This window comes from Dermacentor silvarum, chromosome 3 (assembly GCF_013339745.2).
Source record: "Dermacentor silvarum isolate Dsil-2018 chromosome 3, BIME_Dsil_1.4, whole genome shotgun sequence".
Lineage (NCBI taxonomy): Eukaryota > Metazoa > Arthropoda > Arachnida > Ixodida > Ixodidae > Dermacentor > Dermacentor silvarum.
The window spans coordinates 114,907,880-114,932,055 of NC_051156.1; the positions used below are offsets into that span (position 1 = coordinate 114,907,880).

Here is a 24,176-nt window from a genome sequence, read left to right on the forward strand (position 1 = left end):
ATTAGGTGGTGTGATGAGTAGAACATTTGCAAGCTTAGTAAGATGGAGTTGGTCGCACCCAAGAGACAGGGGTAGTTTGAGATGGATAGCCTTCGCTCTGCTGTGAAAATAAAATAGGTAGGTTGGTGATGATGAATGTATTGAGATAGCGTAATTTCGGAGGTCATGCAGCGTTACGCGCAAAGCGAAAAAATACGGACGAAACGTAACGCTAGCGAGTCATCTTTTAGTGTGTGTGAGGAAGAATATGAGCGGCCATTGCAACTTCATCGCCAACTGCTCGTGCGGAGCGTACGCCGAGCTACGAGATGACGCTGTTCAGTCGCGGAGCCTCATTTACCGGCTGCTGTTAATGCCCAGGCATCCCCAGCAAAATCTGTCCGTCACGCGAAAAAGTGTAATGCCTTGTATCTGCACAAAAGTACGTTAATTTGCGAAGTTAAGGCATTCAATTCATTTCAAGAAACCCCTAAAGGGGTTTTCTTTCTCGAAAAACAACAACAAACGAAACTCAGAGAGAATGCCCATAGAGGGATACATACGGCTCCTCAAAAAATAAATGAGGAAGCCTATGGGCCAGCATAAATCTGGGGGTGGGCCAATGTAAAATTTGGGGGATGACCAACATGAAATTTGGGGTTGGGCCAACTTGAATGGACGAACGCCGTATTTTTCACTTCATGCGGTATATAAGTCTTTCGCCTTAATACACGCTTCAAATTATCCCGAACTAAATTACAGCCGCTTTATCGCTCCTTTCGCATGCAAAGTGTGGCATGTCGCTGTGACTGTTTCCGCTGTTTGTGCTTGTTTGTCCCTAAGCACTTCTATTTCATTTTTTCTTTACGTATACTTTACACGATGCCGTATGGGCGTCGAATAAGATATGCATCCTAGAAGGGAATTCCGTGTAAATGAAGCAACGAAAACATACATTAGTGCAAGTGCGGAATGGGGGAAATGAAATATAACTGACGTTAAAATCTAACCGGTGCAAAGAGAAAGCAAGGAAGAGAAGTAAATACAAACCAGTCAGCCGAAACAAGAACAAAAAAAAAAACGCGCATGATTGATAAAAAATGTTGATATCTCACGGCTAAATATCGCAACCTCGAGAATGCTGCGCATATCGGCTAGGCACCTTAATAGAACTGCGAATGATTATTTCATCAGAAGGTGTTCCAGTCGACCTCAGACATTGTCCGGTGCCAATCGTACGCTGTATTTCGAACTGTATTCGAGAAGAAACACGGGTTACAGCAGTGCACGCTCTACAGAGTTTCTGCCACATGCACAAATCATCTGTTGCAACAAAGCTCAGATGATAGTCAACCTTGTGCGTGCTCGTCTCCCGCGTTAAGTGATAGCTGTGCTTCGCTGTGTTGAATTCAGTTGACACGAATGCATTACTTCTTAACAAAGCCGCTCAATTCTCGCACGAAAGCGCTTGCTGCTTCATATCGGCGGTGTTAATGACGAATAGGATGGACGGCCTGACATTCGTGGACTTTTCTCTAAACAAAGAACCTGCTTGAAATCATCGTCAAGCACGGGTCTCTCACCGGGCACGATGGCGTCGAAGTAGTAGGCGAGAAATCCGTACAGGAACATGTCCACGCTGAGCATGATGATGGCGCTGCCGACGGAGAAGTCGTCCTCGAACAGGTCGGCCCAGTGCATGGCGCCCCTGACGTCATTCTGGCTCACCTTCTCGATGCCCAGCGTGAAGGCGGCCGGTGACAGCAGCGCCACCACGTAGAACACCCACACGGGGACGCGTCCCTTGAGGAACACGGCGAACATGTAGAAGAAGCTGAACACGAGCATCAACAGGCCCAGCACAGAGCCGGCCACCTTGGACTTGTTGAAGAAGGGCGTCGCCATGAAGCTGAACATGACGATGGTCAGTCCGTACAGCAGCGACAGCACGAACACGATGAAGATGTCCGTGTTGGGCAGGATGTGGAGCACGTACACCATCAGGGTCATGATGGCCGCCACGTTGGCCACCACGATGGCCTCGACCAGGGACCAGGCGGTCCAGTAGGCGGACGGCATCATGCCCATCATGAGCATGCCCTCCTTGATCTTGCGCTCCTTCTCGAGCACGATGTTGACGCACAGCACGGACACGAAGGGCGAGAAGGCCAGCGTCAGGTAGAGCGGCACCAGGGTGCGCCACGTGGTGCCGGGGTCCACGTAGGCCGGCTTGGGCAGCAGCCGCACCACCACCTCGGGCAGCCGCACGTCGCTCCTGGTCCACAGCTGGCACAAAAAGGGGAAGGGAAACACGTGGGAAAGGAGAATTCTCTGCAACCGCTGCACCAAATTTGATGAGATGTCTTGCGTTTAAAAGAAAAACTCAGAATATAGTGACTGTAGGTCGCAAATGTTTTATTTGGGTCGTAAATTTTTTAATAAAGTTGTCAAAAAACGCAATATTTTTAGAAAACGAAACTATGAAGCTTATTACTCCGTAACTCAGCAATGAAAAATAATATCACAATTATGTCAATTGCACCTAATAGTACATTTAAAGCGGACAATATTTATGTATTATACATGTCTCTCAAGTAGACCACTAATGTTTGCGTAGAAGTTTTGCAAAACTCTTGTAAACAATGTGACAAACTAATGTAAGAAATAAACTGACATATCAAATTCGTCCGCTTTGGATGCTCTGATGGATGCTGATTACGGAACTGCGATATCTGTTCTTAGTACCAAGCTACGAATTTGTAAACTCCGTGTTTCTGTTATTTTTTTCAAACTTACCAATTTCTGAAAATTATCTTAAAACAATTCAGGCCCTAAATAGAAATTTTGCTTCCCACAGTCACTAGAATTTAATTTTTTCTTTCAAGTGCACCAAATTTAATTAAAATCGGCCCAGCGGTTATCTCAGAAAAGCGTATCTGTGTTTTAGATGCACTTGAATAGGCGGCATCGCAGTTTGGGCCGAGCTAAAGCTTCCTCTTAAGGGCGCGATTATTTCACAAGCGTGAAATGCGACCCTTTTTAACTCGGAAGATCTGATTTACAGCAGACTGCCATCATGGGGAACTTGATTGTGCCGAATGTGCACCGACCAATTCTCGCAGATGCTACGTCCTGCTGCCTTTGGTGGCGAACGTGCAGAAATATTAGATGTGAATCTTTAATTCCAGTTAGGAGTGCTCCAGTGTCTGTAATTTTTCGAAATGGGCGATATTCGAAGTGCTGTGTGATTAGTCGCAAGAGTCCATGATGAAGGCGAGCCATCGTTTTCTTAAGGTTCTTAAAAGGAGACATACACCGACTGTACCATGTTTTCGTACACGTTACACCTAAGTTACAGAAGGCTCCGTGCACTATGGCGCAAGTTGAAATAAAAGCCAATCAATCAACGTTAATTCGGCGTCCTCCACTAAGACGTCTATCCAAGATCAGATACCACTTTGGGGATGTTAACATCAATCAATCAATCAATCAATCAATCAATCAATAACTTTCAGGACATAACACGTAAGTTTACTCTGTTCAGTGTTTTCCTCATAAGCAGACCCTTCATAAGGTAGACGAAAAAAGGTCCACTAGAAAAATCCGGGCAGAACTCACCGACGATGATTCTTCAAGTACGCGAGTAGCATTTGTTTAGGCGAAAATTAATTCTGATAAATGTTAAGGCATCTTTTTTTTTCGTTGATGAGAGCCGTGAACGAGATTAGGCCCACATATTCAGACTGAACTACCTTTGGAATCGGCCCTCATGTTTAAACTGCACTATGTCTGGGATCGGCTCACGAAAAAGGTTAGGTAGCTATAGCCGAAAAGGAAGCTGGTCTGACAATGCCGAGAATGATATTCGCAATAACAGACCTCCTGCCAGGTGCCAGTTGAGAAGACGTACAACACTGCTGTGCTCGCATCACATCGATACGGTGGCAGGCGTATTCGTTTGTATACCCAACTCACTTTGATGAATGTGAAGTCGACGGCCGCTTGTAGAACGCTGAATCCGCTCGAGTAGTAGGCGCCGGCAGGGCACAGCGTCGTGTCAGACGAGTGCACGAAGTGCTTGATTCGGCACATTTCTGCCATTGGGAAGGAGAAAAAAAAAGATAGAAAACGCAATCATTTCACAAGCGCGACATTGGCCCTTGAACTGCGAAGATGGGGATTACAGTTGACTCCCGCTAAGACGCATCCGGTTACGCCAAATCTTCGCCCCTCTTTCACGGACGAGTCAGCTTTCAAAACGATAGTAGCAGAGCCAATTGCAATGAGCGCGGATATGATTGCTTTGTAGTATAGCAGAGCAGTGCACAATGTGCGGCGCTTGTGAATGGAAGAACAGTTAGACGGTAGTTCCCAAACATACGAGTCATTCGTAGCTTGGAAGGAACAGAAGGCCGTGTATAGCTTCGAAATAAAAAGAAAGCAGTCATGGAGCACACAGACAGACGGTGACACCTACTCTATGTCACGAAATTTGCTAGTTTGTTAGCGCTGTAGATATTTACAGATGCCAATTCGTTCAAACCCTCTTCCATTTCAATGATGTTGATAAGCGTGATCATCATCATCATCATCATCATCATCATCATCATCATCATCATCATCGTGATCATTTGTTTCCCTGCAGGATGAAGGCCTCTACGAGAGACTTCTAAATGCAAATTTATTTCGTCAGCCGACTCTGTCATACACGTAAAATTTTCTAATCTCATCACACTGCATCGACTACACTTCCCTTCAATCGTGCCAATCCTGTTACTGTCTATTAGAGGACCGGTTATTTGTTCTATGCATTAGACGGCCTAGCCAAATCCACTTCTTGCTCTAATTCTCAACGAGAATATCAGATATAGGCCCTGTTTGCTTCGGTAATCCTAGGCGCTGAGCCGTGCTCCCATAAGGGCTACACAATATAGCGTCTTTCCCTCTCACTCATTCTCATACTGGTCGGGCCTCTAAACATTCTGAGGGACTCGAGCCAATGGGAACACCGTAAATATTATCTAAGATGCCCAGACAAAGGCACATTAGTTCTACGTATACGGGAGGCCGATTCAGAGCGCTCCATTTTCCCCAATTTTCACTGCATGCTAGCTTTGCTGGACCGTAATGAACGCGTGGAAACCAAGACGCGCGACGCCCTTATATTCTTACCTATGCCGACGTTCTTGAGTTCCGGCGAGGGCAGGTGCCGAAGGGGGAAACGCAGCTGGTAGGAGCCGTTTTTGGTTAGGTCATCGCCTTCGAAGACCACGCCCACTGAAGACCGCGTCGAGTTTTGCCTGAATGCCTGTGTGCGTATCGGAAGCCGGCGCAGACATGACACAGGAGGGTGAGCGAGAGCGGCAGACAGGCAAGAAGACAGATAGACACACACACACACACACACACACACACACACACGCACACGCACACGCACACGCACACGCACACACACACACACACACACACACACACACACACACACACACACACGCACGCACGCACACACACACGCACAGACAGACAGACAGTAAAAGAGTGTGGCAGGCTATAATAATTCTGGAAATAGGTCGAAAGTCGCGATGCAATCAACTCTCTCCAGACAACTGATCTACCAAATGTTTGAGCAACGACACTTTCTCATAAATAAATACAGGGGACTCGACATACTTTTTTCACAGCTTTATAGCAGTGGCTGACATCAGACAAACGTTTACCATTTACATTTCTAACCAATAACCAGGAACACGTTGCCATTGCAGAACCAGAACTGCCGGTATGTGAAGCATAATCCGGTTTTCGCAACTCCGCCTCATTAAACTCAGTCCGTTGAAACGCGCTAAATCTGTAGCTAAAAGCAGTTCCGCTCTAGTCAACACATGTTTACGCACTGCGCAAAAATACATCACAAAAAATATTATTTGCTACTGTAATAACGACGCATTTTGAGTCCTTAACTCCGTATTTCTCGGAACTGATGCAACTGACCGGGGCTAAATCACTAAATCACTCCGTGAGAGCAAATGCCAGCCAACGGTGACGTCGGGCGCATTTTTAGCTTAACAAGGAGAGTGCACTGAGCAAGTTTGTATTGATTCATGTCGAAAATTTAGCACTAGACAAGACGAGGGAAGAAGAGAAGCGCTCGTGGTGTGTTTTTCCTTTGTCTTGTCTAGCGCTAAATTTTCAACATTATTATTAGCGTATGCAGCCGACCAACGCCAAACAGCACTTAAGGACGAAACGGTTTCTAAATTCGGCCCATGGGTTTCTGGCAACTAGATATGTGTTTAGTAGTAGCCGAATTCAACAAATCTGCATTCACAACAGCCCCCCCCCCCCCCCCCGCCCCTAATGTCACGTGTACTATGTGTGTTGCGAGAGGAAGGGATACGGACGCTACACTCGACTGCTTCCTAACGCGTTCCGACTCGGTTTGTAGCGCTGCGGAGCCGTCTCTAACGAATGGAAGTCATCGAAGGCCTACCTCGGCTTGACGTTCAGACGCTCCCACGCAATCGGAGCAGTCACGTGACCGAAACTGTCAGATCGCGGTCGCGCTGCCAACTGAACGCCACCAAACGCTACGAGTTTGCAGTGCAGCACTCTGGTTCTTCTTCTTCTTCTTTCTGGGGTTTTACGTGCCAAAACCAGTTCTGATTATGAGGCACGCCGCAGTGGAGGGCTCCGGGTTACTTTTGACCACCTGGGGTTTTCTTTTGAACCAAGCGAATGTAAACGCGCCTCCCGAGCGCCATTGCGTAAAGTGTTGGTTAGGGCTGGTTGGTAGCACATGGTAGCAGAGTAACGGGTAACCGCGCAAGCAGATGACAAGAGCGCTTTAGAGCGTTCGGAAGTGAATTGGATTTCGGTACGCGATCACGAAACACATATACGCGCCAGGAGCCTCGCGTTTCGCTTTTTGTTGTTGTTGTTAGTATATATATATATATATATATATATATATATATATATATATATATATATATATATATATATATATATATATATAGCAACGGAGATATGGGCGCACACGTACCGCCTCCATGTCCTTGGAGGAGTTGTACATGGAGAAGTTGAACCCGCTGGTGTACGTGTTGGCGTTGAGGAAGTTGACGACGTCGCGCATGAAGAGCGTGGTCTGCGGCGTTGTCGGCGCCGCCATGATCTCGGTGGTGAGCTGGGCGAGGTGCGACGGCGTCACCAGCCGCACGTGGCCCACGGGCGTGTAGTGCGGGGGCTTCGAGCTGGGCTTGAGCCCGCTCCGGATGCTCATCAGCGAGGCCACCATGAGCAGCGGCATCACCACCTCCTGCCGGGGGCAGACGGCGAAGAGAACGGCGTTTATTTTCTTTCTTTTCTCGGTGGAGTCGGCGACCCACAAACTCTGGCCGAAGAAACACGAACGCAGATGCATACAAAATGTGTTTTCTTTAAGCTTGCGCGTGTGCGCTGTATGGATCGATGAACGATTATGAAGATGTGAAGACGGGGCAACCACGTAGAAATCTGTTCCTTCATGCGAAACTCGTCCAGCAAAGTGTCAGAATTTTGTCCCGATGTCCCGAGTACACTGTAATTTAATTTACACCCTCAAAAGCGAAAAAATGGTGGAAATCGGTTTATAACACACATGTACACCGAAACGGGTGTAATGGTGCGATTTACAGACATACTTTACGCTCGTATTCACCTTCAAGGGTGTGAATTATTTAACAGTGTATGGGTTGCGAATAGTAATTTATGAGGTCGAACCGAATAGAATAAAATGCTAATCAAATAGTATCAAAAGCGAGGGAAATCGAATCCGACACCAAGTATTTTTCGAAGAGTTTTCGAATAATGAGGACCCATTTTATAAAACAATGTTCGCATCTCGGTGTGCTTACAACGTTAGCAATCTTCTGTCATTACATTGCACATTATAAAGGGTTGTTTCTTAAAACGACAAATCGGTGCGAGCGGCAGCGATTTAGCTGGAAACGTCTACGTACTTGAGCGACGTACAGCGTGCTTCGCTGCGCGACTTCTCGCGTTTTATGCCTACAATGGCCGCCAGGGTGAAATCTATCGCAAATTAGCTCCAATGTAATGTTTCATTGCGCACAGTCAACGATTTGAAATGTTTGAAAACTATGTAGTGACTATTAGATTCGACGACGGAGTCGAATCGGGCAATATTCGAGTCGTTATTCGAGAGCGTCGAATATTCGCACACCCCCAATTCCGAGCGTTGGTAATCATCTGAGGAGCTGAGTTTAATACGACGCCGAAGTGGACTGTCAAACAGTCATATATATATATATATATATATATATATATATATATATATATATATATAGGTGTACCGATACAAAACGCGCGCACCATATAATTTGACAGTCTATATATATATCGACAAGTTTGTGAAAAACAATTTGTGCGAAGACAGGAGCTTTGTCTACGTTTTCATTCCTGTGACATCTGTACAATTCTGGGGCTGAAAGCCTGTCATGGATTAATAATTCCATGTCACCCAAATCACTACCTTGTTCTTACCCTCTGCTCTTTAAAATTCCTACAAATACCTTAAGAGAACATTAAATGCAATAACTAATTAATTAGCGAAAGTTAGCGTCCGCAATGATGGCGGCAATTAAGGTGGCTAATTGGTGTCAAAAATTACTGATCGAGCGGTGACGAAAGTTACTGTACTGTGTACCCTGTGCAGCACTTGCACAAGGGCACGTGTGCAAAAAAAAAAAAAATCAGGGCCCGCATTAAAGAAAAAATCTCATACGCAAGAACTGTTCGTAAGAGAAAATTCCAGCCAATCCTGATGCTGGACGTACTATTACCGAAAGGCGGACGGCCAAATGGCGAAGGGAGCTTGCGAACGAAAAGTCTTGCGATTTCAGCCCCAGGATGTTTACATCAATAAGAGCAGGATCGCTCACGGGTGGAATGACGAACCGCAATTTCGGGAAACTTTGATGAGATATTTTTTAAAAAATTGCGAAACGATAACCGGAGGAGGCTTGTCGTCAATCGATCGATCGAAGTTCGCTCACCCAGAAGGTCTTGGCCTTCTCTGTCTTCTTGAGCAAGTAGTTTCGCCATATCAGGGCCAGGAGCTGAGTCCAGAACATGTTACGTCGTGGCACCGCCATCTGCAAAAAAACAAAACAAAAAAAGGCACACAAAGCGGTGAGGCGCGAACACCACGGGCGCAAACGACAAGAGCCCTGTCGGCACTTATCGATGGTAGCATTCGGATATAGTCGATCATCTCTATAACGAAGTCGAAGGGACCAGAAAATTATTAGCGCGTGAACTTGGGCGCTTTGATAATTCACTTTAACTTTCTTAATCACGTAGGTGACGATACTTGCGCCGTGTTTGTCTTCTATGTTTCTTCGCCCAAGTCCCGTGATTATAAAGCGCTTTAGCGAGATAAAATGGACCAGAAAATTATTTCGTTATGTCGAGGACTTCAGTGAAGGGGAGAACGTAGAGCAGCACCTGAGGGCGGAACTGTATACAAGCGTACGAAAAATATTTTAAGGTTGCTAAAGAAAACGTAACAGACTAAAAATAAATGATAATTTACGTTAGAATCTCCTCGGGCAGTTATCTGAATGATGCGTAAGCTTTTCGTAGTAACGACGTGGCGTTGAGTGCTCGCACTCGGCACCGCTGGCAATCCTAGCACTGCTCAGTGGCTGCGGTCGTCTTGGCGCCATTACGGTAAATGCGATGTCCAGCGCTGCGGCGACACTAAATGCAGCGGGAGGCGGCGCAACGTGAACTGACGAGGCAAGCAAACTGTTGCAGGTGGCGGCGCCAGGCGCGCTGATGACGTTCCGATCCGAAGCCACGGCTGCTCCACTGTTCTGGCTTACTAAAGGTGGGCCTAGTGCGTGCCTCATTGCACACGTCACGTGGTCACAGAGACAGCGCTCGCGCCACTGCTCGCGCGCAGGAGACGCCGACAGCCCGTCATCGTCTTCCACAGCTGGCGAACTTGAAAGCGATCGTCTTTACGCGTAGGACGCACGGACTTCGACTGTCGCCGTTTGAATCTCTGAGCACTGTATATACGTACATAAATAACTCGGTTCGAGAATGAAAGACAGATATACCGGGTGTCAAAAAAATTAAGCTTTACGGAATTTTTTAAAAATCGCCTGTGAAAGGTAGCATAATTCTTATCGTTGAGCTGGGTTATTCGAAGAGGCGGCCATTAGTAGCACGAGAAGTCGAAACACACATTCGACTAATTAACAAAAATTCATTACTTAACTTCTTAGTTAATTACTCTACGACACAAATCGCAATTTACGAATTGTAGCCGGTGAGTTTGCAAGACGGGTCCACCTGAAATGAATTTCTAGGATGACACCAGTTTCGAGATAATATTTCCCAAAGTGTGGGACGAAATACATGGGCATTCCAGATACTTTTGTGCTTCAATGTAAAAACAGCATTTTGGTAAAAAAGTAAGTGGGACAACAGTGCATTTTTACGGCGAGTTTGATGGTGCATATATCCAAACTGGTGTCATTCTGGAGAACCATTCGAAGTGGATACGCCCGACAAGCTCACCGGCTACAATTCATGAATTGCAACATGTGTCGTAAAGTAATTACCTAAGAAGTTCACTAGCGAATTTTAGGAGCGAAGCTCCTTATAGCGGCACCCGTTCCGTCCCCGTCGTCGTAGTAGTAGTGTGTAACCAGTCTCAGAAAAATGAGAAAAAAAATTCCGAAGTTGTGTCCGTAGCGCGGAATCGAACCAGGGACCCCTCGCTTCCGAGCGCGCGGCGTTAGCCCACTACGCCACGAAGCGCACATAGACACACGCACCACGATGGCAATAAATACCCAACATTAACGAAAGGCCGCGTTTCTAGCGCGTTTCTAACGCGTTTGTGCTAGCGCGTTACGGCCCGTGTAAGAAGCTGGTGTAAGACGCTGTGGCCTCTCCGCCTTACCTTCAACGCGTTTCGAACGCGCTGCCCAAAGCGGTGGCAAGTCAAGTTCAAGTCGAGGAGCGTTTATGAATACGGGGGGTATACTCTCTCAGCAGTCATGTGATGGCGTCGGCAAACGCGGTGCACGTTCCGGCATGTGTAAATGGCTGCGTAAGACGCTGTGGCCGCTCCCCCTTACTAGAGAGTACTGCACGTTTCTAACGCGTTTGTGCTAGCGTCCCCTTAAGCGGGAGATCCGATGATTCCCTCCGGAGCTTCGCCCACTCATCATCATTCACCCCGTGGATATGCTGTGATATTTTTGTTAATTAGTTGAATATGTGTTTCCATTTCTCGCGCTCCTAATATCCGTCTCATTGAATAACCCAGCTCAATGATAAGAATTATGCTACCTGCGACAGGCGATTTCAAAAAATTCCGTAAAACTTAAAAATGAACACGCTGTATTTAGTTCGTGACAGTTTCTGGTGGGATAACGATTTGGAGCGTGTCGAGTAGTCGTTCGGGAAGGCGTATCTGGATCAGTTTGAAGAGAACGCTGTAGTTTCAGTGACTCAGTGCTGGGTGGTTTTAAAAGAAGTAAACCCAAGCGGCGTTATAGACGAGAAATAAGATGGCGAGAAGTAGCATCGGTATTGATGAAGCGAATATTATTTGTGGATGAACTTTACTATGTTTAGTACAGCACGGCATTCCAGAAGGTGGCACCGCACTCAACAATTGGTCTTATGAGAGATTTGTAAGTTTAATTTGTGTTTCATTTGAATCTATTCGTAACAAGCGACCTATCAACATGCGAGCTTTCTCGGGGCTTTGTTACAAGCGAGGTGGACGCGATTAAACCAAGCCAAGTTAGTGGTGAAAAGGAGGCCGAGATTCTTACGTTCCGATACCCCTTGCAAACAAGAATCACTAAATGGGTAAACAGCAAAGACGACGACCGTCTGCGAACACCAATAGCAACTGTATTTTATGTTCATTGTGTTATGTTCAAAGTTTATGTACATTTGCCCGCTCTCACACCACCCGCAAAAATTGAAAACGTATTGTTAAGTAGGGGATTATTATTAATCGACTTGATCATGTTATCGAGAACGGAGTTGTCAGCCGAAGGACGTTTTTTATAACGGGGACTGTTTCTAGAAAATCATTAATGCACACCCGCACAGTGTTTACCATTTCCGTATTGTATACTTTTTGTTACCAATGAAGCACGGATGCGTGGGCCGCGGCAAAGCCTTTAATCTTCAAGGCACCAGTTCTCTTTGACGCTAACCGACTTTTCACATCAGCCCCGAAAGTATAGAGCTGCTGTAACCACCCATTACGATGATATCGCCACTTCCTAGTGAACGACGAGTACCGTGGCCATTAACCGTGTGGACAAACTGCGCTTTCCGCCCAAAATGGCGATTTTCCCGAAGCGTTCCACGGTTGTTAAATAAACCGCTTTCGTGCTAATGGCTGGCGCAAAACACAGCGGACATTGCATCGAGTAGAACAATTGAGATTGAAACGGAAGTTACAGTAGACCTTAATGTACAGCTTACTGTCTTTATGGCGCAAATAAATCGTGGATCCCACTGTGCACAGGCACATCAAAGGGAATTGTGTGGGCGGTCTCGGCGCATTTTATCGAAATCTGCGAGATTATTGGAAGCAGATTTGCGAGATAAATATGGCGGCGACAAAGTAAGCGATTCAGTTTTTCGTGTTTACACTTAGTCGGTGCATTTACGCCGTAGCGTTGAATCCAGGCACAACAAAATTTTCCGGCATTAGAAATGCATTCATTCGGCCTACAAAGGCAACGAGTGCATTTGCTTCCACATTATTCGCGAATTACGTCAATGACAAACGAATATGGAGATGTGCGCAAACCGACGAGAAGATTCGGAGCTTTCTCATCGTACCAAAAAAACGTTTAAAAAAATAAAAAAAACACACTTCCGACACCGGGAACCGAACCCGGGCCTCCTGGGTGAAAGCCAGGTATTCTAGCCACTAGTCCATGCCGGATCGGGACAAGCGTCGGCAATAACCACTTCGGACGGCTGTGTCTAGTGCGTGATACTTCGGTGTGCTGTGATGCCTTCACGAGTTCATCACCGAGTTAGGCCTACCCGAGCGAATAATCTCCGACCGTGGATCATGTTTCACCTCTCAAAGCTTCGAAACTTTGTCGTGAAAGAGGTGTGACTTGCACGTTGAACTCACCGCCTCAACTAAGGGCAAATGGTCAAGTAGAACGCGCGAACCGAAGACTGGTACAAAACATTATTTCAAAAGTTGATGATCCAGCTCACAAAGACTAGGATCAGCATATCACAGAAATTGAAAGCTACCTTAACATGGCGTACAATGCGTCGACTGGAACAAGTCCATTTGTAGTCATGCATGGGTATCAAACCAGAATGCATGACGCTGTCCTTAGATGGCTCAACACGGAAAACGCATACAAGCAGTGCGTTTGCACTGAGCAACTACAAGCAGCAGCTCGAAGTGACATAATGACGGGGCAAGAAAGATCAAAGCAGTACTTTGGTCGAAGACACTTTGCTGGAAAGAAGCTCATTGTTGGCGATGTGGTAGTGGCACGTTGGTTGCCTGGACATACAGGTGCTCCAACAAAGACTCAGGTGTGGTTCAGAGGACCACTAACTGTCACCGATGTCCTTCCGTCTGACACTGAGTCACTGATATCCACGGAAGGAGTGGAGCTTATTCGAGCACAGCCCATGTGAGTCAACTGAAGCGTTGAAATGGATGTAGTCGTCGGTCCCACGACGAGTCAAGCTGCGATGAAGAGTTGAGTAACGAAGATACCGTTGCTCCAAGACGTAGCAAACGTATGACGAAGAGACCAACGCATTCAGGACTATGTTTCGTGAATTGAAGACAGTTCACTTACAGAATAGCCAAGTGTTAGTGAATTCCAGGAAAGTTGGTCTGGCAACATGCTGGCGGCACCATTAAGAAGAATATGGCGTCCTGTGCATATGGGCGATTTACGTTCGTTCTTTTTTATAACGAAGTGTGTCTTTTTAAAATCAAACCTGTGTGGAAAGTAACGTCAGCACTACGGCTATAATCACGTGCACTGATGAGCCCGAGGTAAGGGTGACTGACCCCGAGGGACTCCACTATAAGTTTGTAGCTTTGGGGAGTAATAATCATCATCGTAATCGTCAACCATTATTTTATGTACACTGCAGATAGAAGGTCTTTTCTAGCGCTTCTTACGACTTTAAATCACCGTTTGCTTAGGGCTCTGTATACATACGCCTGCTAATTTTCTTATGTCATCACACCACAATATCCTCAGTAATCTACTATGTTTCCCGTTGGTACCAATTCTGTTGCTCTAATAGACCACCGGTTGTTTGCTGCTCTACATCATTACCCGACTTCCTCTTAGAATATGGATAGAATATAGAAGATCAGCTACACCCGTTATCTAATCCATACCAACGTATTCCTGTCTCTTAGCGTTACGTACATTTAGTTCCATTGCTCGTGGAGTGGTCTTTAGCTTAGATATGTAGTGTGGATCCCATGCATGTTGAGAATCGATGGACGGAATGCCCAGTGATTGTTTATATTAAGCACTCTATATATGTACGTATAAATGTCACATAAACGGCCAGAAACTAACATACACCACCACTTTCATGCATAAAATACCAGGACGCTGTTGGCCTTGCGGTACAGGCAGTATTGCAAGTACGGGTGTATGTACTGATAATTGCGAAACTTAATGCTTGATGTTAAACCATGTATATACCTGCGCACTACACCAACACCATTTTGTTACATATAGTTTTAGGTCAAATTCCGATAGCTCCCGATTCTTGCACCCCGAGTAAGTTTATGAAAGTCTGTTTAACCAACATTTTTTCCTGAAGTTCACCCCGAAGTGCATTCTCTAAATAATTGGTTTTTAAAAAGGTCGCAGTCTCACCCGAAAGGCGGAGTATTGATTGCGATAGCAAATTATGAGACAGCTATGCTCAGTGAGGTTAGTAGTTTTATTACCTGTATAAAATGCTGTAAACATTCACTTACTAACTAAATTGACAAGCACGGTGTCACGCGCGCACATGCAAAAAATGAACACATCCCACTAGTCAGAACGCTGGCGTGATGAAGAGCGGCAGCAGCGGCGAGCGAATTCCCATTCGTGGTGCGTCTCGCTTCAACATGAACCAGGCGCGCGAAAACATAGCGCACACTAAGACATCAGCTATCTCTGGTCGGCTAGCCTTCGAATCCAGCGCAGATTACGTCCAAGATGGGGCCGCGCTCAGCCGCTGCCGGAGCAGAAGCGGAGACGCACGCTACCCTTCGCCCCCCCCCCCACTCCTAGCGCGCGCACATCTCCCGGCTCCCCACCTCGCGCTCGAAAAGCCGGCGCACACCCTTCCCGCTTTCCTCCCTTGCACGCGCGAGAAGACTCCCACGGTACCAAGCCACCATCCTTCAAGGCTCACCTTCGCATGCTTTCCCCCGCACATACAGCACACGGCGCGCGGCCGCGATCTTATCGCACTTGGATTTTACACGGTACCTCACGGCGACGCCTACGGCGGGAATTCTCCTAGAGTGCCGCTACCCATACGTACCCCCCATATAATTACTATCACAATAAAAATATCTGCTACGTTGAATCCCTGAAAACCGCATTCATGTGCTGGTCTACTTTCAAGACACCATGCACCGCATGCTACCCCTACCTGGCAAACGCAGAACTGACGTTGCTCTGCATTGTAAACAAGTATAGTTGTGATCAGCGTACCTTGCAAGCACTACAAACAACAGTACATAACACGCTACGCCTCATAGGAAGGATCTCCAATAAACACGGAGGGCTTCGAGAGAAGGAGCTAATTCAGCTCATCCAAGCTTTTGTCCTAAGCAAAATCACCTTCGTACTACCACATCTCTCACTCTCTAGGAAGGAAGCGGATACTGTAAATTGCTTGACCCGCAAGATACACAAAGTCGCTCTTGGCGTTCCGATTAGAGCATCCACACAAAGGGTGACGGCCACAGCCACAATTAATACCCTTGAAGAATTAACCAAAGCACATCTATCATCGCAATATCACAGACTCTCCACCACTAAAGCTGGGCGTGGCATCCTGAGACAACTTCACTACGCTCCACCACTCAACGAGAACAAGCGACATCAACTTCCTCCGAAAATGCACGGTCCATACCACATCCAACCCCTACCCATAAACATGCACCCCGAATTTCACGTCGAACGCCGGAAACTTCGAGCAAAGGCGCTACAAAGCAGCTATGGACAGGCGGAAGGAGTCTACTATGTGGACGCCGCAGCCTATAACACTAAAGATCGTTATGCTCTAGCGGTCGTAGACAAGCAGGACAACACTGTTCATTCAGCATCAGTCAAGACCAACTCAGCGGGCGACGCAGAAGAGGCCGCCATTGCACTCGCATTGGGGGCTACCTGATTGCGATGTCATCATCAGTGACTCGAAGACTTCTACCCGGAACTTCAGTAGCGGCTACATTACCATCCTCGCGCACTCTCTACTAGTCGCTCACCCGCCGAAAAACTACATCGCTCTCATCAGGACTCCAGCACATCAAGGACTACCAGGCAACGAAATGGCTCATGCCGCTGCTCGAGGATTCACGGACCGAGTGGACGGAAATGTGGGCCTGACTCTATAACCCAATGACTCCCAACAACACCCCAATAAAGACGTACTTATTCATATTCCATGAAATTTGCACACATTACAAACACCAACGCCTAACGTATCCACCTCTCTCTGTGTCGAGCACGTGCCAGAGAAATATTCAGGCGCCAACCACAAACTCGCACTTTTCTTACCCCACGCACTTTGCACTTATTCTTTCCCGACACATGCCCGACACCCAATTGTCGCTTCTGCCCTGTCCAGACAGCAGAACTCTCCCATGCCATGTGGAAATGCCCCATCAAATATCCCCCCCCCCCCCCCCCCAACCTCAAACCATTAATTAGTAGCGAGGAACTGTGGGAGACTGCCCTGCGCAGCTTCAATCCCACCCTGCAGGACCGAGGGGCTGAGGAGGTAGCGGAGGCCTACCACGACTGGTAGGCGGACGTCTGGCAACATAAGATGCTTAGACTGGAACACACAGACCTCCCTCTCTCCCCCCCGGCCGCTCCCCTTCCTTAAAAAGGGAAATAAAAGTTTATTAATTCATTCATAGTTCTGATGTTGTGACGACGTTTTCCCAACTAAGGCATACGTTCGAAGCCCTGACAGGTGTAGGAAGGACGCAGAAATGACGAGAATAGAATTGATAAATGTAGGTCAGCAAGGGCTTGCAATTACAAGCATCACACCTCTGGCGAGGCATACCCGTGTGTAGTATTAATTGTGCTTCTTTTTTCCTTGTTGGATAAAGCGTGGAGAGATAATTAAGGTAGGGATTGCAAGCACGCCTCCACTGCAGGACGAAGGCCTGTCCCTGCGATCTCCAATTGCCCCTGTCTTGCGCTACCTGATTCCAACTTGCGCCTGCAAATTTCCTAACTTCACCACCCCACCTAGTTTTCTGCCGTCCTCGACTGCGCTTCCCTTCTCTTGGTATCCATTCTGTAACTCTAATGGTCGACCGGTTATCCATCCCATGCATTACATGGCCTGCGCAGCTCCATTTTTCCCTCCTAATGTCCATTAGAATACCAGCTATCCCAGTTTGTTCTCTGATCCATCTGAAAATTTCTTATATGGTTAGTTTATAAAAGTGCTCAATATGCCTGGCAACGAAGTTTGGCATAAAGAGTTTGGCCACGTGAATTTCAAGTAGCTATGTCAGTATGTATTCATGTGAGATATTTCTCTAGTTTAAATAAGACGTTTGTGTCCAAAAGGAGACTATTGCCTGCGCAATTCATCTATGAAAGTGCCAGGTTAATCCCGAACTTTGGGCTGCCAGCCAACAAAAAACCCAATTTCGCGGCGGCTTATTTATTTAAAATGAACACCCCATTTAAAGCCCCAGAATGAAAAAGAAAAAAAAAATATGTATATCAAATCCGAAAACGAAAGACCATATGCACAAACCAGCGCCAGCATACGCAAGTTCTTCCTCTCGAAACCCCTTCACGCTAAAATCACAGCTGTTCTTCGTGTTTTCTCCCTCTCCCCGCCTACAAGCCATGTGAGACGTTTACTCGGCGACACACCGACACCAATCCCGGAGACAGAGGCAAAGAAGCTGGGCCAACATGCCGCACCCGAGCTTATCGGGATCGGTCTAACCACGCCTTCGATGGCACTGCTTCCAACACCGGCCCGCGTTGTATACAAAGCCCTTGAAAGGACGCATATCGTGCAGTTTAGTGTCAAGATCGGTCCACCGAGTCACCAGCTTCGATTGATACAGTCTCCTGGATCTGCACAGTTTTGACTACACCCTCTCCGAGGTGGGCCCACTATACTATAGACGAGATTGGCAGCGAGTCCAGTAGAAGGAAGGTTGCCTCGCCTTAAAATTGAATCGTGGGGTTTAACGTTTCGTAGCAACGCAAAGGCTATGACGTAGGTCACAGTAAGGGCTCTCGAGAACTTGGAGCGTATGTTTTAGCATGCCGATAAATCCAAGTACGCGAGTGTCTTTGCATTCCGCCTCCAGCGAAATGTGGTCGCCGCGGCCTGACATCGAACTCTCGACCTCCTGCTCAACCGCCCGAACGCCGCAGCCAATCAGCCACCGTGACCGGGTTCTCAATAAATTCCGCCCCACGGGTCAGTAGTCGTAGGGTGCACCGCTATATAGAGTGCACCCCGCTGAATACCCGAGTGGTTGATTAGGGTATACGTTCTCGTTATACGTATACCGGGTGCTTCAGCGGACAATTTCAAAATTTTTGAAAGGTTGCCTGTAGCACATAGCACAATTCTAGTTCACGAGCTGATCTACTCGATGAGCCGCAGATTGCTTCACCAAAAATTGAAATGCATAATCTACTAATTAACAGAAATTCACTAACATATTTAAACTAATTACCGTATATGGCTCACATTGCAATTTACAAATTGTAGCCCTGGAGTTCGCAAGGCGAATCCACTTGGAACGAATTCTCAGGATGACACCAGTTTCGAGATATTAATTCTCTAACGTTGCGGAGAAATGCATTGGCGTTCCAGTGACTTTTGTGCTTCAATGCATAAAACGACGTTCTGTGAAGAACGTACTGGAACGCCAATGCATTTCTCCGCAAAGTTCGGGAATTAATATCTCGAAGCTGGTGTCATCCTTCGAGTAGACCAGCTCACGAACTAGAATCATGCTATCTGCCCGATGCAACCTTTAAACATTTTTGAAAGTGTTCGCTGCAACACCCGGTATACAAATTATGATCTGACCTTGTTGGCACAGGCTCCGCTCCGTGGCCCCGACCAGGCGGCTACACGCGTCGGCAGGGCGCCTACAGGAACGGCGACGCGGTCACCACCACCATCTCAAATATCTGTCGTTCCGTAAACAACGATCCACGTGCCAGTTAGTCCGCGGACGGCGCAGTGTTTGACACCCGCAGGCGGTGCAGTGGGCAGCGCGCGTATAGACTGACACGGGGTCGGTCGATGCGAAACTGGGCCGACGGCGTTCCCGAGGTAACCGCCTCGTCGGTGAAAAAAAAAAAAAAAAAGGCACGCGCCACGCGCAAGTTTATACGTCGATGTGGTGTAAGCGCGAGATTTCTGTTCGTGCAGCGGATCGTATCCATAAGTGTCGCAACTTGCGCGTCGAGTGATGACCGCAGGTGGCGCGCGTGACATCGTGATCCTTAGCCTGTGGTCTGATTGATGCGGCTGTAGCGTATACTCAAAGCATAGAGTTTCACACTAAGAATACTTCACTACATCTCACCCAACTCAGAGGAGCAAATTTTAGTGACACTTCGAGCGAGTGCATTTCACCTCGCTGAGTGTCACTTCGGCGGCGTGGTGCTATTATAGACGGGAAAACGAAGTGCCATTCGGAACAATGACGATCTACGAAGTCGTTGAGGTGATTCTCAGCATTCCAAGTTTTAAGAACAGTTACTGTTTTATTACGGAAAAAAAGATGCTTATTTAGAAGAACCTTCGCAATCAAAAATAGTGATACCGTCCGCCGCTGGCATGATTTGCGCTGGTTCCGAGGCCGACAATGCTCCCACCTTCCCTCCATGGTCGCCACGACATAATGTAACAAAACAGTAACTTGACGCAGTAGTGACAAGATCGTGGAAGGCTTGCAACTTCCGGCAGATTTCGTGAATGGTTCTCTTTCTTTTTGAAAACATAAAAGTGAAGACAGCATGATGAGCGGTTACGTAAATCACCGCCATTAATCTATGCCTCAACAAATTTATAAGCATTCACGTTTTGACATACCGAACTGACGCGTGTGATTGCAATGACCCTATGGCGTGTAACGCTAGATTTTTTGTTTGTAACGCTCTTATCCCGATCTTTTTCGTTTCTACTGCTTGTAATGCACCCCCACTACAATAATGTCATAATAATGTCACAATAATGTCGCATATGAGATAAAAAAGAATATACTACCCTGGCGCAAAACAAGCGAATGAGCAGAGCCCAAGTGGTTAAAGTGAAATATGGTTAACATATCATCATCATCATCATTAGCAGCCAATATTTATGTACACTGCAGGACGAAGGCCTCTCCCTGTGATCTCCAATTACCTCTTTCTTGCGCTAGCTGATTCCAACTTGCACCTGTAAACTTCCTAACTTCATCACCCCACCTAGTTTTCTGCCGACCTCGACTGCGCTTCCCTTCTCTTGGTATCCAGTCTGTAACTCTAATGGTCCACCGGTTATCCATCCTACGCATTACATGGAGCCTGTCCAGCTCCATTTCTTTTCTCTTAATGTCAACAAGAATATCGGCCCTTAACTTCTTCTCAAGCTTCCTTGTTAACCTCCAAGTTTCTGCCCCATATGTTAGCACCGGTAGAATGCAATGATTTTACACTTTTCTTTTCAATGACAGTGGTAAGCTCCCAGTCAGGATTTCGCGATGCCTGCCGTATGCACTCCAACCCAATTAAATTCTTCTGTAAATTTCCTTCTCATGATCAGGGTCCCCTGTGAGTAATTGACCTATAGATCGACGTACTCATTTAAAGACTCTAGAGGCTGACTGGCGATCCTGAATTCTGGTTAACGAATGCGCTACGAATATTCCGACAGAGGCACGCATTTTCTATATTTCGGACCTCTTCCCTGTATCGGATTATTTCCTCATAGTGGCGCGTAAAACCGTGGAATTTAATTCAATTCAATTCCTGTTATTGTATTACTGCATGTGCCGTAAGGAAACGCGGAGGCTGGAAATGTAACTAGATGGCGCTTTTTTTATTGCGATAGCAATTCTATGGACACTCCATCCCCAGGCGCATTTCTGCCGTCGCAGTGATGGCGCGGACCATTAAACAAAAACTACGATGATAATGGAGCCGGCGCTCTGCCACGTCAGGTATGCTTGCGCACACACTGTAACGAATAAACGAGAAAGAAACGAAGCAAAGAATAAAAAGAACAGCTTCCTTAGTTCAAATTACCACAAGTGATAGTGGAGCTGAATGCTAATCTAACCCCGTAACTAAGCACCTGTGCCAGTAAACAAAGCACATCAGTGTCGCGCGCACACTGGTTAGCGTGAAGAAAAGTCGCAGTTTCACCCGAAACGTGAAGCATCGATTGCGATACCAAATTAGTAGACAACTATACGAAGTATTGAAGGATAATAGCTTTATCGGACGCGTATTAACTTGTAAACATTCGCTTACTTACTAAATTAACAAGCATGGTGTCACACGCGCACAAGCAAACATGAACACATCTCAGTCGATGACCGCGCACACTCTGTCAAAACGCTGGAGTGAGAAAGCGCGATGACAGCAGCGAGCGAATTGACTTCCGTGCTGCCTCTCGCTTCAACGCGAGCTCGAGCGTCGAGAACACAGCGCACACGAAGCTGTCAGCGCTCGGCGCACTCTGTCCCATCGCAGATCGCTTTCAAGAGTTTTCAAGATAGGGCGGGCGCGGCCGCGCCATAAGCAGCCGGCGCTGGAGTAGACCCCCCCCCCTCCCCCCGCCTCCATTCCCCTCCCCCGGTGCCTTGCGCGCGACGGAAGACGACACGCTTCCTCCCGCTTTCCTCCCTTGCGCGCGCGAGATTCAGCCACCAGCGTCGGCGCACCCTCGCAGGCTTTCACTCGCACATGCAGCATACGGCGCGCGGCGACGCTGTTATCGCCCTTGGACTTTATACGGAACATCACTGCGACGGCGACGGCAGAAATGCGCCTGGGGATGGAGTGTCCACATAATTGCTATCGCAATAAAAAAAATGCGCCATCTAGTTACATTTCCAGCGTCCGCGCTTCCTTACGGCACATGCAGTAATACAATAACAGGAATTCAATTGAATTAAATTCCACGGTTTTACGCGCCACTGTGAGGCACGCCGTAGTGTGAACTCCGGATTAATTTTGACCACCAGGAGATCTTTAACGTGCCCCCCAATGCACGGCAGACGGGCGTTCTTTGCATTTCGCCGCCATCTACAACAATCGGAGATGGCAGTGAAAACGTATATTGTCTTTTTGCCGAGCGCATAAGCCCCCGATGGCTTCAGATTTACACAGGTTACCGTAACACGTTGTCCTTTGAGGTATTTCTCTAATCGGGAAACCTCCGCGAGTCGAGCGAGAACATACGGAACAAGACGGCCCTTGCTCTAACTCCCAGGCGCATTTCAGCCCTTGAAAATGAATCGGCCGTTACTAAAATAGAGACAATGGACAAGTATATGCTCTGATCGATTAAGACAGTTGTGCTGTGCCTGGAGCGTATAGGTTGTATTTGAGGGACCTGAGACTATAGAAAACAAGCTTCTCCGCATCCCCCCCGACTAGCCCGCAAGCGCTTTCCGTAAGGTCCCCAGAATGCCAAAAACAAACCCCCCTTCACTCACTCATTCGGACTTCGACGAGAGGCACTCGTTGACGAAGCCCGCGTGTCTCGCATTAGAAACAGGGTACGCAGGCCCTTCACTTCCGAAACCGGCACCAGTATAGCATTCCCTCACGATGAAGGTTTAAAAGTACGAAAGAGACAAAAAGAGAGAAATAAAGAAGTACGTAGCAGAAAGAAAACACTCAAGCTCGCTCGTGTTTCGACAGAAAACAATCCCCCAAAAATGTTGGACGGAAATATCATTATTAAAATAAAAGTTGACGACGATGAAAGTTAGTCCGTGAAGTGAGGCCGAACCCCTCCCCCCTCCCCATCTTCCATGGTTTAAAAAATTTTTTTTTTAGTATTTTTCGTCTTTCGACACACGCGCGCGGCTAAATACATTCCAGGCATGAGCGCACTTCCGCCGCAGCAGCGCCCATCAAGCGTGCGCTCTGCCAGGGAGTGCTGCTATTTCCGGGAGGAAAATGGCATGTGGGCGTGCGTCGTACGTACGAAGGAGAGAGAGAGAAAGAGGGGAGGAGAGGAAACCCAACGTCGGGGAGAGCAGCAGTGGCCAGCCGTGGCCTCGAGACAGAGAGAGAGAGAGACAGAGAGCGTTTTGGCACTACTCTCCGGAGCCACCAACTGCGCAACCGTCACTCGTCGAAGCTCGTTATGGGGAGGTGCAGCGGATGACGACGCACGCTGCCCGTGTTGTTCCTGCACCGTGCTTCCATCAATTAGCGCCGGCGCCGTGTTAAAACCCAAGCCGTCCACCTGTCCCTCCGCTATAGGCCAATAAGGTCGCGCGCCCTTGTTTGTATTCAGCCTGATATACGACTTCGCCATCAATCTTCGGCTCATACAACAAACGATTGAAGACCTTAACGGGACATATCAAAGCACTTAGGATTATTATAGGCTAGTTTAAGGTAATTTTTTAGTAGATTGGCAAGGTAACAAAAGTTCGGGAATGGCTGTCGGGCTCGTGAAGCTGTGAATTGCATCGGTAATTAAACTGCTGTTCGTGACTTGGGACTGCCTTCCATTGGGCACCCTTGCTTTATTCGACTAGGAAGTTCCTTCTCGTGAACAGGATCATCTGCTATTACGTGAGCTAGATAAGTGCACTCTCGGGCAAGAGATATAAGTTCAGTCGAATAAACAACGGATGGAGCGCTAATGGAAGGCAGTCCGAAGTCGTGAACAGCAGTTTACTG

General features: G+C 47.3%; 1 protein-coding gene across 12 annotated transcripts in view; it reads right to left on the bottom strand.

Annotated features, from left to right (window-relative positions):
* Positions 1-24,176, bottom strand: part of LOC119445722 (ABC-type organic anion transporter ABCA8-like) — a 136,908-nt gene that overhangs the window by 55,637 nt on the left and 57,095 nt on the right. For 7 of the 12 annotated variants that reach the window (XM_037710005.2, XM_049663550.1, XM_049663549.1 and 4 more), the window contains 5 exons: positions 9,030-9,128; positions 7,019-7,291; positions 5,152-5,287; positions 3,955-4,073; positions 1,563-2,265 (listed from right to left, as the gene is read on the bottom strand). In XM_037710005.2, the coding sequence (XP_037565933.1) occupies positions 1,563-2,265; positions 3,955-4,073; positions 5,152-5,287; positions 7,019-7,291; positions 9,030-9,128 (1,330 nt within the window). The remainder of the gene's footprint in view (positions 1-1,562; positions 2,266-3,954; positions 4,074-5,151; positions 5,288-7,018; positions 7,292-9,029; positions 9,129-24,176) is intronic. The other 5 variants (XM_049663555.1, XM_049663556.1, XM_049663558.1 and 2 more) reach the window with 1 other exon arrangement.